The sequence below is a fragment of the Tasmannia lanceolata genome, unplaced genomic scaffold (genome assembly GCF_043159265.1).
Source record: "Tasmannia lanceolata isolate RefF3 unplaced genomic scaffold, GAP_Taslan_0.1 ptg000002l, whole genome shotgun sequence".
NCBI classification, from domain to species: domain Eukaryota; kingdom Viridiplantae; phylum Streptophyta; class Magnoliopsida; order Canellales; family Winteraceae; genus Tasmannia; species Tasmannia lanceolata.
The window spans coordinates 21,170,447-21,189,993 of NW_027518679.1; the positions used below are offsets into that span (position 1 = coordinate 21,170,447).

General features: G+C 42.7%; 2 protein-coding genes across 5 annotated transcripts in view; one reads left to right on the top strand and one right to left on the bottom strand.

The window, feature by feature from the left end:
• Window positions 1-5,920: 5,920 nt before the first annotated feature.
• On the bottom strand, window positions 5,921-11,353 carry LOC143889458 (zinc finger BED domain-containing protein RICESLEEPER 2-like). The gene is made up of 2 exons (XM_077393670.1): window positions 10,702-11,353; window positions 5,921-6,003 (listed from the first exon to the last, which is right to left on the bottom strand). The coding sequence occupies exons 1-2, from the start codon at window positions 11,351-11,353 to the stop codon at window positions 5,921-5,923; spliced, it is 735 nt and encodes a 244-aa protein (XP_077249785.1).
• Window positions 11,354-16,186: 4,833 nt separating this feature from the next.
• The window catches only part of LOC143886816 (ABC transporter E family member 2), a 29,131-nt gene continuing 25,770 nt past the window's right edge, over window positions 16,187-19,547 (top strand). For 3 of the 4 annotated variants that reach the window (XM_077390990.1, XM_077391063.1, XM_077391142.1), the window contains exons 1-2: window positions 16,187-16,345; window positions 17,192-17,313. In XM_077390990.1, coding sequence (XP_077247105.1) covers window positions 17,211-17,313 — 103 coding nt within the window. In that variant the 5' untranslated portion in view covers window positions 16,187-16,345; window positions 17,192-17,210. The remainder of the gene's footprint in view (window positions 16,346-17,191; window positions 17,314-19,547) is intronic. The other variant, XM_077391112.1, reaches the window with a different exon arrangement.

The window sequence follows — 19,547 nt, forward strand, 5'->3', positions numbered from 1 at the left end:
CTTCCTATGGGCGTATCGTACCACCCCGCGCACCGTGACGGGGGAATCGCCATTCAACTTATCCTTTGGGACGGAGGCCGTAATACCCGTCGATGTTGGCGTCCCGTCTCCCAGAGTCACCAGCTTCAACGAACAGCTCAATGGAGAGGGGCTCCGCGCAAACCTTGACCTACTGGAAGAAGCTCGGGAAGAATCTCGAATCAGAGTCGCGGCCTACAAACAGAAAGTGTCCAACTATCACGACCTGAAGATACGCCCAAGAGAATTTCGAGCAGGGGACCTAGTCCTGAGAAAGGCTGCTGTCTCCCAACCGAAGAAGGTAGGCAAACTCTCCCCGACCTGGGAGGGGCTATACCGAGTGAAAGAGGTAATTCGACCAGGGAGTTACAAACTGAAGACACTTGGTGAGCACCTACTTCCCCACGCCTGGAATTCAAAGAACCTCCAAAAATACTATCAATAATTGGCCGCTTGGCGCGAGAGCAAATACCGTTGTAAGATTCTGAATGTGAATCATGAAGGATACCGTTTCTTTGCAAATCTTCGAGCACTCCTACTCGGAAACCCAGTTCAGTAAAACTTGGGTACTCGTTGCTTGGTTCGCTCCGGCTCGTCTCCACAAAGACCGAGAGCACACTCCTGGTCAGGAACGGGCCCGGGCAGAAAAACCAAACCTATTCGGAAACCCAGTTCACTAAAACTTGGGTACTCGCTGCTTGGTTCGCCTCGGCTCATCTCCACAAAGACCGGGAGCGCACACCTGGTCAGGAACGAGCCCGGGCAGAAAAACCAAACCTACTCAGAAATCCAGTTCACTAAAACTTGGTTACTTGCTGCTTGGTTCTCCTCGGCTCGTCTCCACAAAGACCGGGAGCGCACTCCTGGTCAAGAACGAGCCCGGGCAGAAAAACCAAACCTACTCGGAAATCCAGTTCACTAAAACTTGGGTACTCGTTGCTTGGTTCGCCTCGGCTCGTCTCCACAAAGACCAGGAGCGCACTCCTGGTCAGGAACGAGCCCGGGCAGAAAAACCAAACCTACTCGGAAACCCAGTTCACTAAAACTTGGGTACTCGCTGCTTGGTTCGCCTCAGCTCGTCTCCACAAAGACCGGGAGCGCACTCCTGGTCAGGAACGAGCCCGGGCAGAAAAACCATACCTACTCGGAAATCCAGCTCACTAAAACTTGGGTACTCGCTGCTTGGTTCACCTCGGTTCGTCTCTACAAAGACCCGGGTCAATAAAAACTTGAATGCCTGCCCGGAGTGCCGTTCTGTTCGGAAACAAACTGTTTTACAAGCATTATTGGCCCCCAGTGTTGAGTTAATCAATATTAGCCAGAGGCAGACATGAGCGGAAATAGTGGACAGCGAAATGTAACTTCTATTCATGAAAAGGTGGGCCTCGAAGGGCCATTACAAAAAGTAGGGCCTCCAAGGGCCATTACAAAAAGAATCAAGAAGCTGTGCCAAAAAGGGAAAATGGGGAGCTCAAGACACCCCATAACCACCATCCCGTGGGGGATCTGCCCCCAGGACCTCTGCTGCTGCGATGATGCCCTACTCGTCGTCGCCAGCCACCGACGGATCAGGAAGGATGAGGTCCGTCAGGACGACAGCCGGGTTGGATCCCTTGACCTGCTCAAGGCAATCCATGAATCCCAGCTTGTAGGATTCAGTGGACAAACTAATGAGTTCGTCCTCTTTCTTCTGCACAGCCTCTTCGGCGGCCGCTATCTGCCTCTCCCGGGCTCTTTCCCTCTGTGCATTGAGGGCTTCGGTGGCCTTCTGCTTCTGGGCGGCCATCTCGGCCTTGAGCCGCTTTATCTCCGCGTCCCTCTCCCCGATGGACCTATGGAGCTCGGCTGCCTCCTGCATCAGTTTGCCGTTCTCCTCCTCGGACTTAGTGATAGCGGCAGAGAACTTCCGCTCTTCTCGTGGAAGTCATTATAATACAATCTGATCTGATAAAGCGAGGAAAAAATGGCCTCATCGGCCTCATCTGGAGGCTCGTTCAAAACCCGGAACTGGTCCTGGTTCAGTAGGCCTTTTGTCATAATCTCCATAGCCACCCGGTTATCACCCAGGCCGGTGTCGCTCTTTTGAACGGCCCTGTTAGGCCGGAAGACGTTGTCCACGAACCTCGCGTGGGTGGGGCGGGCTCCGGTAGCTGCGTCCACTGACTTAGAGCTCCCCACTCCCCGGCCGTAGGATCCGACCAACTTCACAGTGGGCTTGCCCTTGGGAGGCAGTGCGTCCTTAGTCGGCGCGGGACTTGAAATCTCAGGGGCTTTCCTCTTCTGGCCCTGTTGGCCCTAGCCCCTACCAAAAGCCCCATGGCTCACCTTCTCCAACTTCGACTGCGTTTGCATTTCTGAAATTCAATAGGACGTATAAAAACCGGTCAGAAACAAAGAAAGAAAAGATGAGCTCAAAAGCAAGACTAGCAACATACGTGCCGGGGTCGCAGAACTACTGCCGAGCCCGACTAGGACCTCTTCCCTAGAAAAGTCTGCACAATGAATCAGGCCCTCTCGATGCAACTCCTCGTAGACTAGAGCAAACGTTCTCATATCCTCGCCCTCCAAGAGCGGCTTGCGGCTCAGCACGAGTGTATCTGGGGTGTCCCACTTCAATGGAACCGGCCAGGGCTCAGTGGGCTCGCCGTCCTCGACATAGAAGAACCTGTTCTTCCATAGGTGTATGGAGGATGGAATGCCAGTAATCATATTCACCTCAGGGCGTTGGCTGATGTAAATCCAACCTCCATCCTTATGCTTCTTCAGGTGTGCACACATCCGAAACAGTGGTATGGACAAGCTCCTTTGGAGCCGGCCTTGGACGAGGTATATGAACCCAACCAGCATCCTCCATGAGTTCGGCGGTACCTGAGCCGGAGCCAGGCCGTAATACCGAAGGACTGCGGCGAAGAATGGATGCAAAGGGAACCTGAACCCGGCTCTTAACGACTCATCATATATACAGACGTCGGTACTGTCGTTGCAGGCCCTATCTCCCTCTATCGCGGCCCTCAACCTGAACCTTTGGGGAATACAATACCTATCTCTAATGTCTCTTAGTCTGGACTCATCAAGGATATTCTCCTCGTAAAGTGCCTGAATATTATAATTGGGATTGGCGTCCATCCGAGCCCTAGCAATGACCTTGACGGCCCAGCCCGGAAGGAATGTGGTGGACGCCTCGGCAGCATCACTACCCGCACTCACCTCTGCCCGGAAGTAACTATCTGTTGGGGGCGGGGTGGTATTCAGATCCAAAATCACCTCGTCCCCACTATCTACGACCTCTACACTAACGCTAGGACTCGCCATGTACGGGCCGGGAACCTTGGACGGATTCATTTGGGTCCTCCCTGCTGAGCTAGACCCCGAACTACTAGAGGATGCAGACTCCCCTGAGGACGACCCAGAACCGAACTCAGAACCAGATTCACTACGGGACATGAAGTACGCAGGAAAATAAACGAATAAAAGACGCGCTCAAGAAGATTACCGGTCTGAAGAGAAGGCTCCTAATTCGCGGACGGCCACAACCACAAGCTACCCGAGCCGAACAGGCAGAGCAAAAAGCAAAAAGGCAAGAGTAAAAAGTTAAAAGTGAAAAAATGAAGGGTGAAAACCTCTTCTTATAGCCTCTAGGCTTGAGGCGGTTCGCATTCGTGAACCAGGTAACGCCACATGTCTTTCATTAATGAAGGACACACACTTCGAGGCAAGGGCGTGAGTAAATGCGCGCGTATAGACTACGCGCGTACGATATGGATGCGGGAAAAATCTCCAAGGGGTTAAGGGTCGTCCATAAAGTGCTGTGTACGGGATACCTTCTAAATGATTGTGCCCGTCTAGAAAATGTGTCCGGCCTAAGCCGGCCAAAATATGACGCATTCACTAGACAACAAAAATGTGTCTGTCCCAAGCCGGCCAGAATATGACGCATTCGCTAAACGACAAAAACTTGCACGTCCCAGGCCGAACAGATGACTTGGCCGGACAGATTTTACTCCAAGCTTCTGCCCGTCCGAGGCCGCCCAGATGGCTTGGCCGGACAGATTTCACTCCAAGTTTCTGCCCGCCCGAGGCCGCCCAGATGACTTAGCCGGACAGATTTCATTCCAAGTTTCTGCCCGTCCGAGGCTGTCCAGATGACTTGGTCGGACAGATTTCACTCCAAGTTTCTGCCCGTCCGAGGCCGGACAGATTTCACTCCAAGTTTCTGCCCGTCCGAGGCCGCCCAGATGCCTTGGCCGGACAGATTTCACTCCAAGTTTCTGCCCGTCCTAGGCCGCCTAGATGGCTTGGCCGAACAAATCCTTTCGCTTCATTTTTTTCAGCCGCTCTGGAGCACAACCTCATACTTCCCCAAACCATCACAATGACTTGGAGAACTGGGGGGCAACTGATGGGGTATGAAAAGTAACAACCAATCAGCTATCGACACGTGGCCCTTAAACGGCCCACGACAAATCCAACACCTGCTCAGGGGTAACTCTGTAATTGCCTAAGAGTAGGTGAACCTAAACCCACAAAAGGGCCGACACCTGTCCTGGGGTAGGTAATTCAACCACCTAAAGGCTCTCTCTATAAAAGGCCTCTCAAGGCTCAAAACAGGGGGTAATAACTTCTAAGCTACCACTCTTAAAGTTTGGCTCTGCACTTCTGCTCATACTGACTTGAGTGTCGAAGGGCCCATCCAGAGCAACGACTCCGGGTTGGTCTTCTGACCTCGTGCGCTCTTGTGCAGGACTTCAGTTCCTTCAGTCCAGCTCCTTGGGCCCGCCAAATCAGCTCTTACGTCACTGCCGTATCTGTTACCGATTTTAGACCTAACAACTATGTTCTTCAATCCTAACATTGTATAGGCTCAACCCAGGAGGAATCCTGTCTTACATGCAATTGTCAGGGATCATGCCTACGGATGTCGCTTGCCGCAAAGATAGAGGGGGGGGAGAGAGAGAGAGAGAGAGAGTTCTCCAGCCACCATAATCAGCACCTAGAGAGAGAAAAGAGTGTTCTCGTGTCACCATAAAAAGCTTTAGAGTCAAAACTTTAAAAAGCTTTAGAGTCGGGGGGGGGGGGGGGGGGGGGCTTGAGCCTCAATTGGTAAAGACTGTGTTCTTCAATCCTAACATTGTAGAGGCTCAACCCCGAGACCCTATTTTACATGCAATTTGTCTGGGATCATGCCTACGGATGTCACCTGTTGCAAAGATAAAGGGGAGAGAGAGAGAGAGTTCTCTGGCCACCATAATAAGCACCTAAAGAGAGAAGAGTGTTCTCAGGTCACCGTAATGACCTTTTTAAAGTCAAAACTTTCAACTTATTGACCGATCAGGTTTATCATGCAAAAGAATGATGAAATTTCCCCTCTAAGCAACCCTCAAATTCTGCCTTATGCAATCAGCTTTTTTGTATGATAAAGAATGAAAGATACTGAAGTCTCTGACATCCATCATCTTCTTCTTCCTCCTCTGATATTATATGAAACTTCTTCTGCTACCTTTTCTCGTCTTCGCCTTTACAAGTTGAGCCTCTAGCTCAATTGCTAAATACTATGCCCCGCAACCCTACCGTCGGAGGTTCAATCCAAGCTTACTTGCTTACCTAACAAAAAGAATACACGAGGGGTGGCTTAGGGAAGAAAAAGGGGGTGATAATAACTATCACTTCCTTGGTTTTAGATTTGATTTTCCAAAGTTCTTCTTTAAAATTATGGGTTTTCAAATAATTTTTCAAAAGAATTTCAAAAGAAGTACAACAGACCAGATCTGAGGGGGTCTGGGTGCTTTACAAGTGGAAGCATTGGAACACACATGAAACAAAATTTCTTCCCAACGGGCTTAATCCGATTTCTTAGTTACTAGATTATTGGTGGTGATTGAATTAAAAATCAAGTGATAGAAGATTATACTGAAGTGACTGCTAGACTAGTAGCCTCTGCTTGATCCTCTCCCCGCTCAGCCTCAAAGTTTCTCAAACTGGAACTCCCTGAAAAGTTGGAGTGATGAATCCACCAGAACGCATGAATACATGAGGAATTGAAGAATTCTTCCCCAAACTTGATTCCAAGCTAATCTGGAAAAATCATGTGAAGTTATCGTGAAGAAAGAAAGTGAAAGAAGAGTTTTTATATGGTGTAAGCCCTTATAGTCCCGTACTTTTCAAAAATCACTGTACAAACCACATCATAGGATGGTCCAAACCGTCCACAAGAAGGAACACGGTGTAAATAGGTTGTTCCCCAAAAAAACATTTCCATAGGATAATCCTAGCCCTCCGATCTATAGATGTTCAATAATATATAGTTCCTCTATAGATCGGAGGGTTGGGATCATCCTAAGAAAATGATTTTTGGGGAACAACCTATTTACATCGTGTTCCATCATATGGATGGTTTGGATCATCCTCTGATGTGGCCCGTACAGTACGTTTTGAAAATAAGAGACTATAAGGGCTTACACCGTATAAAATCTCGTGAAAGAAAATCTTTTTGGAAGTTGAATGAGAGGAGGAAAAAGCAGAAAACGTACAAGCTCTCTTTCCTTCCTTCCTTCACATATTTATAGATGGAGGAAGTTTTGGATGTCTCAAACCCTTAGTTTCCTTTTTGCAATAAAACTCAAATCGACCATTTTAATAACATCGTTTTCATTCTTATTTTTAATTTGTTTCTAAAAAACGAAATTCAAAAATTAGAAACTCTCTCCTTTTAACTTTTCCACAAAAATTCGTCACGAATTTCAATTTTTAGATTTCCTCTATTAATTAATTAATCACATTAATTAATATACTCCATATACTTGCTAAAGTACACACACCGTATATACGGTGTAATTCCTCCATGTATCATATACAATAAATCTGAACCATCCATGCATTCTTTAAATCTCGGAACCTGATATCCAATGGATCAAAACGGGTCAAACAAGTTAAGAGTGGGATCTATGCAGGGATTCAACAGTCTATCTTGTAGAACCCCAAAATGGGCCCCACTCCAGCCTCATGCAATGTAGTCCAACAACGATTGCATTAGGTAAGAGGTACCCACCAGGACATTACCCTGAAGATGTTCGTAGATCAAATACCCGTAATCACATCCAATGTGCATGCCCTTCCTCTAATCCTTCGCTTACTGGGTTGGGCCCTATGGGGGTTGTACATTAATTACCCCTAGGCCCTCCCTACATTATACCTTCCATTCTATCAGCTTGGGCTCACAAATGCATTTACAAATCCATGTGAAAAAATAATGATTTTCTCAAAATATCCTTGATAAACACTTTATCAAAATTCACTAGCGAGTCTCATTTAATGGGCTTAACTAAGATCAAAACTGTAAATGAATTTCCTCTTTCAGCAGAAGTGGAGGATTCCTTGTTGGGCATCCCTATTCATATCATGGGATGGCCTAGGTCCAGTACTACCTATATGAACGCAATGTGAACCACTCTAAGGTAGACCAAAACTACAAGGTGGGCCCATAGACCAATATGACCCCTTTGGTCTAAGAACATATAAAGGGTCATGACCAAGGTTTTAATTTTCGGTTTCGGGAGTAATTTCGGCCCTCACCAAAATCGAAATTTTCGGCCAAAATCCCAAAATTTCGGGTGAAATCCACGAAATCAAATAAATCAATATTTTATTCTTGAGAAAATTTCGGACGAAATCCCCGAAATTTTAGCCTAAATTTCGATAATTTAGGCTGAAATTTCGGGAAAGTATTATTTAATAATAAAAAATCCTTTTTGTTGCATGAAATCCCTTAAATTTCGGCCAAAATTTCAGTCGAAATTTATACCATTTCGGATAAACCTGAAATTTCAGTTTCGTTCTCGACCGAAACCCGAAATTTTGGTTGAAATTTAAAACCTTGATCATTACTAACAATATACCCTTCTCCGTAGGCTACTCTGTAAATGATCCGGTTCAGCGTGTGAACCATTCACCGCACCCATACTACCTTTTCAGGGTGAATAGCTCAAGTGACCGAAATAAGCCACCCCAACTCATTGTGGAAACAAGTAGGGATGCTAGGGGTGTCCAACAAGAGATGTCCAGTCTCAACACCGAACCAAGATTGTTTTAGGTTTGCACATAACTTGAATGTCATATGTCCTTGTCCCTTTGGATCTGTGAATTCATGAGCATGACCATTCCTATGATGCTGCCTTGGGCGGAACATGTGTCAAAAGTAAATGAGCACATCACACACTTCCTTGAAATACCCAATAGATGCCTGTGAAGGAACAAGTGTCAAAAGTAAATGAGCACATCACACATTTCCATGAAATACCCAATAGATGCCGTGAAACAAATTTCTTTATCAATGATAATGAATTCAATATACAAACGATTGGTTTTTAGGGTGTACACACTAGCAGGGAAGGCTCGGCACAACATCGTGTTTGACATGCTGCAGAAGGGCATGGCGGCTTTGAAGGATTGAAGGTGCTTGACCAGTCAGTGGTATCGTTGTAGGGGTCAAGTGGTGGGGGTTGAAAGCTCTCAAGGATATGTTCTATCAGGATCTCCTGCATGAAAGGGTGCCTCGTCTACAAAGCCCCCTCCCCTCATTGTCTCACCAATCATCTTCTGTATTTCTCGGCAAAGACCGGGGTAGGTTGGAGTCCATCTTTCTGAGAAGAGATGCTTGACTGTTTGTCTGATGTTGGGAAACACTGAAATTAACCCTGTAAAGTGGAATCATCCAATGGGCGACACCGAGCTGGAAGCGGATGCTGAGGGACTTCTTGGGTTTCTTCTCGGAGGGGCGGTCGGCGCCTCCACCACTAGCCGGGTAAGCCGTCAGATTCTCATTGAGTTGGTGGAGATATTGCTGGCTAGGCGAGCGACCCCATCCCCATGCTCCACATCTATGGAGTAGGCTGGCCAGGTTCACCATCTATCCAGCGAGGTTGCCGTTATCGTTCGCGGAAGGGAGGTCGATGACGATTGTGACAAGGGATGAATGTCTGCCGGTTTCGAGTGAGCTGGCAAATCGGGTTTGAGCATGGGGCTTGCTGCTGAGGTCGACCATTGGCGATTGTTTGGAGTCATGCCCGTGTTTCGGATGACGATTGTATTCTTGGTGCTCATTCTCATAGCCATGGTGCTCAGCACTCCGTTCTTTTACTTAGATCCTATTTCAGGTGAGAAGTCAATCGATCCCCATGGTGGGCGCCAATCTGTTGAGGCTAAAATCTTACTGGGTGCATGAATGGGTCCCCTTGGTTTGGCTCCAGTAGTGAGATGATCTGGTTGATGGCCTACACTCACAAATAGGGGATAGGAATGCCTAGAGTTGGAACTCCGGAGAAACCCTTCTACACTCAAGTTAGTTCGATGCAACAGATGGAGCTAAGCAAAAGGGATGTTTTGGTGATGGGTTTCACGTACCTTGGCCTCTCTTGTTTATAGTGCGATTAAGGGTGTGAAGGTGAGTGAGGCCTTGGTGCTTGCTAGCATTGGTGCCTATATCGATGTCGTTGGTTTGTCTAGTCATTGCAGCTATGATTCTAACTAGGGCTGAACATGGTTTGGTTCTGGGCACCTACTGTTGGTTCCCAATTTCTGGAACCAGAACCGAACCGAACCAAAACGAAATTTAATCGGTTCGATTCTGTTCGGTTCTAGGTGTGCAACAATAAAAAAATGGTTGGTTTTTTAAACCAAGTGAACCTAAAATACATACTCATACAGTCATACTAAACACATAGTCCTATTAAAAGAGACCAACCATGTCATTAAAAGATTATTGAAAGGTTAAAAGAGACCAACTGTGTCAAATGCCACATTTATACAAATACAAAACTTTTAGAATTCAAGAGACCAACCATGGCTCTTTGGTCTAAAGTGTAAACCACTTTCAAGTTTGATTAATATACAAACTTGTTAGAGACCAACCATGTCAAAGACCAACCAAAGGCCACCTTTATACAAATACAAACCTCTTAGAATTCAAGAGACCAACCATGTCAGCTCTGCTTAGGCTGTTCACTGATCACTATGGTGGGTTAGTGAAGGTACCTTTCTCTTCATAAACCTGTTAGAATTTGAGAAGTACAACAAAATCCAAACCATCCAAACCACTTAGACCCAAAAACAAAACAAGATCAACACCACCACTTCTTCATCTACCTAAAAGAATTGTCAAGATATAGTCACAACTCACAACCCATCATTGAAAAGTATAGTCAAATTGTTGTATCCTAAAAGAACATAGCATCTAAAGTCTAAACATCCCAAGCCATCAGGGTTTTTAAAACATTCACATGATCCAAATAGAAAAGAGGAAAAAATAAAAAGAAATGCCATCCAATCCTCCATGTCCAAGCTCACACTTCTTTGCATCATTTTTTCCTCAGATCCATAGATATTCTGAAAAATAACATAAATTTAGTATATTAGTATCTGAATAATAAATCAAATATTGCAAGATAAACTTTTTGAAGCAATAAAATTATTTAAACTTAGTTATGTTGAAGTCATTTACCATAAAAAAATGAGTGAAGTGGTATTTCGACTTTCAAGGTCAATCTAAAGGAAATTCCGTACTATCAACTGCAAAGGTATAATATAAATCAAATTTTGATCAAAATGAAAAAAATTGTGAGCTTCCAAGTTCCAACAATTAATTATAACATAATAATTGAGTTAACATTAAATAAATTAATTAAATATTACCTGATTCAAATTCTTCAAGTTCATCTAGCTTTTCTTCTATTTCAATACGGAGTGACGAAGCCCGTAACCAATATTGTCCACAAATCAAGCACTCCACTAACTTAGGGGTTAGAGAACTGCAAAACTGATCAAGAATACGACCTCCGGTGCTGAAAGCAGACTCCGAGGCAACAGTAGATACGGGAATAGCTAGAACATCTCTTGCTATTTGGGAAAGAATTTTGTATCTAGAGCTATTCACTTTCCACCGATTCAATATTTCAAATTTTGGGTCTTGACTTTCACATCTTTCCTCTAAGTACCTATCCACCTCAGACTTAGCATCCTCACTCTCCTCTTCTTTTAAGAATGCAACAAACGCTGAGTCAACAAACGCCGATTCAACAACCTCCATCTCATTTACATTCTGAATTGTACTAGTAGTGGGCGGTAAGGAAATTGATTGGTAATGCACAGAGAGATGATGTAATGCTCCATTTACTCTATTAGTGAGTGCACTAACCTTATCCGAAGAATAAAGTTTAGAGTAACAAAATTTAACATACTTCAATTTAAATCGAGGATCCAATACCACAGTAAACAATAGCATCATGTCTACTTTATCAATGTTCCCCCAATACTTGTCAAATTTTTCCTTCATTTTGAAAGCCATAGTGCTATAAACATCTCCACTTTTTGACAACTCACACAAAATACGTTCAATTTTGAAAACTTCATGAAAGTATGAGTTAGATGTAACATATAAAGATCCAGATAATCGTAGAGTAGCCTCATAGAAAGTTTTCAAAAATCGAGTTAACAGTCGAGCATTATCCCAATCTTAAGAAGTAGGAGACCCATCTTTCAACTCTGTCACAAAAAGGTACATCTTCATCTTCAAGCCTTTCAAAAGCTTTTCTAAACTTAAATGCAGTTTCCAACATAAGATAAGTAGAGTTCCATCTAGTTGGGACATTTAGGCAAAGAGAACTCTTACTTTTGATTCTCTCTTTCTCCACACAAGACTTAAATCTTCCCAATCTTGATGGAGAACTCCTAATGTACCTTACTGCCCCACGAATTCGAGAAATCGATTCGATGACATCACTTATCCCATCTTTGACAATCAAATTTAATATGTGTGCACAACATCTCATTGAAAAAACTCACCATATAAAATCAAACCATTTATATTGATTTTTTTTTCTTCAAGTATCCAACAGCTGTATCGTTTGAACTTGCATTATCTACTGTAATTGTGCACACCTTTTCTATACCTCATTGTATCATGCATGACTCGACAGCTTGTCCTATTGCCTCACCCTTATGACTAGAAATCACACAAAAGTTTATTATTCTCTTATGTAATTTCCAATCATGATAAATGAAATGGGCTGTAAGGCACATATGGGAAAGATTTTGTAAAGAAGTCCATGCATATGTTGTCAGGGAAACTATTTGGTTTGTTTTATGCAATAAGTCCTTCATCTTTTTTCTCACTAGCATACAATGCCAAACAATCTCTAGCCATTATACGACGGCCAACTAACTTAAACCTAGGTTACATGACATTACAAAAATATCGGAAACCCTCTCGTTCCATGAACCTAAAAGGCAATTCATCGGTTATAATCATCTTAGTAAGTGCATCTCTGCATAACTCTTGGTCGAATTTCCATGCCACAAGACTACTATCTCCTCCTTCATTTAGTAAGTGCATCTCTGTGACATTGATTGATATGAGGAAAGGAGCTTTTGCCTCTTGTCATGAAAATTGGGATTCTTAGGACAATTTCTAATATGCTTCCATAATGTACTAGTCCCATAACTGCTACTACAAGTATAAGCACTTTTGCAATAATTACATATTGCCTTTTCAGATTTCCCCCATTCCGTATTCGGGACTTTAGTAAAGTGTTCCCACACCTCAGATATAAGAGTCTTTTTTTTAGTAGGGCATACCTTTGCAGATTGAGAGCTGACTTCCCCAATAGGATTTGAACCTCCACCATCTCCCATACTTGACATCTAATAAGAAAAACAAACAAGAAAAAAAATCACATCCTTTCATTTATCACACATTTTCAATCAAATAACAAACATTTTCAAGATTACAGATGCTGAAATAATAATGTTCCAATCCACCAAATGCTAAGAAGTAAGAACAGTATGTAGTATGTAAAATTTTACACCAATGTGCAAGTTAATCATCCTTAGAAGTCTCACTATATTGACTTCAACTAAAAAATCAATCATTTACTAGGAAAGAAACTGAATAAACCAAATTGATTAAAAACTGAAGTAGATCAAGGAGTAAATAAATAAATTACAGCATACAGTTTAAAACTTGAAAAAACTCAATCAGGCACTACAACTAGTATCTCAAATCAATGAAACATAAAGAGAACTAGAATATGTGGAGAGCTACATGGAAGTTCCAACACAATTCAAAATTATCAGAAACAAACAATCCCTCACACCCTTCCTCCCAAATAGATTCAAAAAAAAAAAACCCAAAGAATCGAACCCTTGTTAAACTACCACTTTATGTATTCATAGTTTCATATTATAACAAGAAACTTGGATCCCTGCATTTCAATGAATAAATTTCAGAAATTTGGTGTGGAAAAACACTCAAACTCAAATTTTCGTGAGCAATAAACCCTTGATCAAAATCCCTCCAGCATCTGCATTTTCTAGAAAAATCCGTGTTAGATTGACACTTTTTGTGGTCGATCCCTGCATTTCAATCCATAAATTTCAGAAATTTCGTGTGGGCAGAGCAAACACTCAAACCCAAATTTTCCGTAGAAAATCATTTACAAACGGATGGTTGTACGCCCTAATTTTTGTGAGGAAATCATTCACAAAGTGATGGCTGATTGGCTGTAAACCCTCAAGCCTCTAGCTTCTATAGAAAAGTCCGTGCTTTCGAGTTTCAATCACGAAGGAATCCCAGACAAAACAAAGAAAATGCATTTGGGAGGAAAAGAAAAGAAAAGAAAAAGGAAAGAAGGAATCTGATGCGCACACACACAGAGAGAGAGAGAGAGAGAGAGAGAGAGAGAGAGTATAATACCTTTGGGGTTCTTCTTCTCCTTCTTCTTGACTGCAGAAATCGAGGTCGGATTTGCCGGACGAAATGACGAAGAGTAGAGGTGCTGAGGCGTGAGGGGGAAAGGGTTTGCAAAGTAGAGGAAGAAACTAGGGTTTCTTAGTTCTTTCCTTTCTTTAATTCTTTTGTCTTTAAAAAATCAGAATTAAGAGATTAAATAATGATATCAGCAGCCCCTTGTTTTGAATCAAATATTAACAATTTAACAAATTCGTGCCCTCAAGAATGATATTAACATCCCCACCTTTTTGGTATTTCAAGGATTTTAAATGAGACACAGTACACTGTACACGCATATGGTATTTTTTTTGGTTCATTTCTCGGTTCCAGGTCCCCAAACACAGAACCGAACCGAAAACCACCAGTTCCCAGATCTGGGACCCAGAATCGAACCTCCCTGGATTCAGAACCGAACCGAAGCACCTGGTTCGGTTTGGTTCTTCGGTTTTAACTAGACCATGTCCACCCCTAATTCTAACAGTCAACGGGACGTTGCATCGTGATGTTATGATTAGTACCGACGGTTCTCCATTCCAAGAGTTTCATGGTGGTATCTGATTAGCGGGTGAGGCAGTGTGTAATCTTTGGAAATGCAGTGTTGGCCGGAAGGTTTATCATTAATCGGAGGCGTGGCATGTCTTGCCACTCGACAATCTTGTTTAGAGCTCTTTGTGGGTCCAGGGGCCACGTGTCATCATGCGGTCGGTGCCCTATTTGGCCCCCAACAAACCTGAATAGTATTTTAATCTTTTCAAATTTAAGTGGTCAATTTTTCAATATAAAATTATAGTTTTAGGTGGGTTTTCCTCTTTCTATTTTTTGTAAAAACTTCTATCCTAAAATCCTATAATCTCTATTAAATTAGTTTATCAAATATTCGGGAAACCTTTTTTCAAAGAAAGAATAATCCCTTGATCTAAAAACTTTCTTCAAAATATGTTAGCCAAAAGGCTCACCCCTGGATGGACGTCAATCTGTTGCGGCTAAAATCCTACTTGGTGCATGAATGGGTCCCTCCTGGTTTGTCTTCGACCATGAGATGATCGGGGGGATGATCTGGATGATGGCCTACACTCACAAACAGAGGATAGGAATGCCAGGTGTAGGAACTCCGAGGAAACCCTTCTACACTCAAGTTAGTTTGAGGCAACAAATGGAGCTAAGCAAAATTGATGTTTTGGTGATGGGTTTCACGTGCCTTGGCCTCTCTTGTTTAGAGTGTGGAGTTCTCTTTTAGGTGAAGATTATGTGATTATGGGTGTGAAGGTGTGTGAGACCATGGTGATTGCTGGCATTGTTGCCTCTATCGGTGTCGCCGGTTTGTCCAATCGTTGCAGCTATGATTCTAACCGTCGACGGGACGTCGCATGGCAGTGTCATGATTAGTATTGATAGTGCTCCATTCTGGGAGTTCCATACTCGTATCTAATTAGCGGGTGAGGCGGCGTGTAATCTCTATAAATGCCGTGTTGGTTGGAAGGTTTATCATTAACTGGAAGAGTGGCATGTCTTGCCACGCGACGATGCTTGCTTGGACCTATTTGTGGGTCTTGGGGCCACGTGTCATCATGTGGTCCCCCAGCAAACTTGAATAGTAATCTTGGAATCTTTTCGAATTTAAGTGGTCAATTTTTCAATATAAACTTATAGTTTTAGGTAGGGTTTCTTCTTTCTATTTTTTGTAAAAACTTCTATATCCCATAATCCTAGAATCTCTATTAAATTAGTTTACTGAATATTAAAAATTTCATTTCAGGGACATTTTCTCTAAGAAAAAAAAATCCCTTATGCTCTGTTTGGTTGCCGGGTTTTTTTTGTTCCTGGGAGTTATGTGGGAGAGTAAGTTAAATTTTGGTCCCATCCCATGTTTGGTTGCAGCACTAGGTTTTTTTTAATCCCACTCTTGTAATGATTACTTGTGGGGTGAATTTTTTAATCCCACTTTTGTAATGATTGCCTTTTCATCCCATCCCAAGATAACCCCAGGAACAAAAATAAACTCAGGAACCAAAAATAAGCTTAAAAAGAATTTTTTTCTACCCAACAGTTTAAGCAACCAAACAAAGGTTTTTTTTTTTCCCACCATATCTACCAGGGTATTTTTTTCTCCCACATAACCAAACATGGGATTTTTATTTTACCAGGATACTTCTAGGACTTTTTTTTTCCCACCTATCTCCCAGGGTATTTTTTTCTCTCACATAACCCCAGGAACAAAAAAGAACCCGGCAACCATACAGAGCATTAGGGTCTGTTCAGTTGCGCTGATTTGGGCGGAAAGGAAACGGAAAAGACATCCTTTTCCCTGGAAAGTTGACAAACTTTCGGAACCTCGGAAAATGACGTGGAATCCGAGAAGTCCGACGTGTTAAGTTATTTTCCGCGCATCTAATTCCGTTAAAAAGGCTCGGATTTTATAAAATTTCTCTCAAAAATACATCCAGGACTCTTTTTCACATCTCAACACAAAAGACGACCACGCATCTCGTTCTTCTTGAGAGCCCATCGTCTTCCTCGCGAGGATTTCGACGTCGCCGGAGCTTCGGTACGGTAAGATCTCCCTCTCTCTCTCGTCGTTTTTAGCTTGTTCTTCTCCTTCTCTCCGTCTCTATCTCCCTCCCTCTCTCAGATCCGAGGGTTCTTGTTGGGATAGGGGTTTTCAGTGTTCTTTTAGGTTCGTTTTCTTCTTCTTCAGATCCAAGGGTTGGATTAAAGGTTTGTTGATTTAGGGATTAAGGTTTGTTTAGGGTTTGTAGGGGTTTAGGTTAGGGTATGTTGATTTCATCTTTTTTGGGCATTTTCAGTATTTTGCGGCATCTTCTCCCATGATCTAGATTCTTTTTTTTTTTTTTTTTTTGGCATTTTTTTATCTGGGGTTTATTTGGCTTGTGGGTTGTATTTTAGACTCATTTTTTTCGAGAGGAAGACTTGTTTATTTTGTGGGTTTCAATGTCTGATTGTTCTTTAATTTTTGTTTCCATTTTTTCGCTCCGTTTTTGGAGTTGGGTTGTATTTGCTTTTGTGAGTTTTAGGTTAGTTGCTGATTTTGTGCTTTCATGGGTATTTTTTTATTCATTTTGTATGTCTGGGAAATTGAATTTTCATTGGATTTTGGTGATATCTTAAGAAAATTTTTATGGGTTGTATTTGCTTTTGCGAGTTTTTGATCCGTTAGTTGCCGATTTTGTGCTATCATGGGTATTTTTTTATGCAGTTTGTATGATCGGGAAATTTTAAGACAAGTCTCTCCTCTTTACTATTGTCAGAAGGGCTAATTGTGTTCAAAGCCAAAAAAATTGGCACCTTTTCTCATTCTCTTTCAGAATAGCATGTTTCTTTCTCTTCACTGTTGTCGGTTTAGATAATCTATTTCTCAAATCTGCTTTCGTCTGCTAGATAATCTTTCTAGTGAGGAATGGCGGATCGATTGACTCGGATTGCCATCGTAAGCTCTGATAGATGCAAGCCGAAGAAGTGCCGCCAGGAATGCAAGAAGAGTTGTCCTGTCGTGAAAACTGGTATTGTAAATTTCAAAGTCTAATTGTCTCTATCAATTTGTTTGCCAGCAGCTTCATGATTCTTGTTTGGAAAATTGCTAGACTCTGTTGATATGAATGGAAATTTATTTTACATTTGAACTTGTTTTGGTTTTGCATGGAATTTTGGGTCTCGTTATTGGGTTGTTGTGCAAGAGGTGTACTTTTCTCTATTTGATTCATGAACAAAATTGTTTTGGTTTTGTATGGAATTTTGGGTCTCATTATTGGGTTGCTGTGCAAGAGGTGTGCTTTTCTGTATTTGATTCATGAACGAACGTTTTCTGCATGGGGGTGATGAATCCCCCCCCCACACCAACACTTAAGCCTCTTCTCTGCCCACCGCTTCTTTTCCATTCATCTTCTTAGTAGAGCTATTTCACATACAGGTTTCGCTGTGGGATCCTTGCTGCCAAAAGGGGGAAAAAGAAAACCCAATGCTATTAAATCGAATGAGAGAGAGAGAGAGAGAGAGAGAGAGAGAGAGAGAGAGAGAGAGAGAGAGAGAGAGAGACCAATGCTATCAATTCAAAGAAGAAGAAAAAGAAGAAGAGAAAGAGTTCGATAGATAAATGTACCTCTCTTGGTGAGATCTTGTTAGAATGGAGAGAAGGAGACATGGATGGACCCATTACAGATGTGAAGCTTCAAGCTTAATCTAAGGGCTGTTGTTTGCCTTGAAACAACATCATTGGAGTTTGAAGATTGCCATTCCAAAAATAAGGTTGGAGTTGGAAGAAGCGGCAGGCCATTGGAATTTTAGGCAACTTCATGAGAGGAGAGAGTAACCGAGTCATTAACAATTTTAGATAGAGAAAGAGGAGATGCCCTAGAAGACACCATCATTGTACACTCGAGATAGACAAAAGAGGTTGGGAAGGTGGGTTTCGAAAAACCAGAAATCAGACCCACTGTTGCAGTGTTGGGGTTCAATGGACCGGCCACAGAGGCTGTTGCAATGTTCGAGCTTCTTTGCACAGCGCTGAAGGGGGCGACGGGGCACCGGGGCCACACACTGGTGGTTCATATGCTCGTAGAGATTGTGGGAAGATGCTTGAGAGGGGAAGGAGTGCGCTTATCAGTGTTCAAGGTTTTAAATTTTGGTTTCAGCCACCACCGAAACGTTTCGGTTTTGGGCCGAAATTTCGGTCGAAATCATGTAAAATTATAATTATGATTTTGTTTATTTTTTTAATTTCAACCGAAATGTCAAAAATTTCGGTGTCAATTATGGAGATTTCGGTTGAAATTTTGGCTATTTCGGTGGAAATTATAACATTTCGTTGTACATTTTTAAAATTTCGGTGGTTAATTTCGGCGACATTTTGGAATTTCGGTTGGTAAAATTTCAGCGAAATCTTATAAAGAAACGACTTCATGTGAATTTCGTTTCGGTTTGTGCCGAAACCAAAAGATTTCGGCCGAAACGAAACGTTTCGGCCGAAATTTAAAACCATGTCAGTGTTTTCGACCATCTTTAGCGGTGGGGAGTTGGCTCTATCCTGCCAATGTGGTAGTGCTAGCATTGTAGGGTGTGCAATGCAAGGGCGAAAAGGATGGGGTCTCAATGGCTGGATTTGACCTAAATTTGAGAGAGGCACAACAATTGAAGGGGGAAAATGTGGGAAAAAAGGGTGAATTTATCGCCGTCCGTTCTATAATTGAAGATGGTTTTGATGGATGAAAGGGAGGGACACCTGTGCATCCCAACTATTGTTCCAAAACTCCTCATGTCAATTGTCTCATCGACTTGTCTGAGTCGACTCCCTTTCACCTTGGCTGTGCTGTGTTCTTGTTTGAGTTTGTGTTTTGCTCTACTAAATCAAAACTCTTGTGACTCGCCCAACTTATGACCACATCAACCAAGTAATCGGTCGTGCTAAACTGAGTTCACTAGGATTTGTTTTGGCCTTTTGGTCCGTATTTGCATTTTGAAATACTGATCTCAATCACTCGCACTTTCTCATCACAACCACCAACTCATCTGGTGTAACTGAAATCTACTTAATCATGTTCCTAGTGTTGCCATGTCACGGGTGGCTTCACTTGGGACCTGATGATACCAGCATACATTGATTTTCAAAACAATAACACAGAGTTGCAGGTTTGTTATCATCAACAGTATATGAGTTATGCCTAACCATGGTTTTAAATTTCATTTTCGGTCCCAATTTCGGCCTTGGCCGACCGAAACTGAAATTTCGGCCAAAATCCGG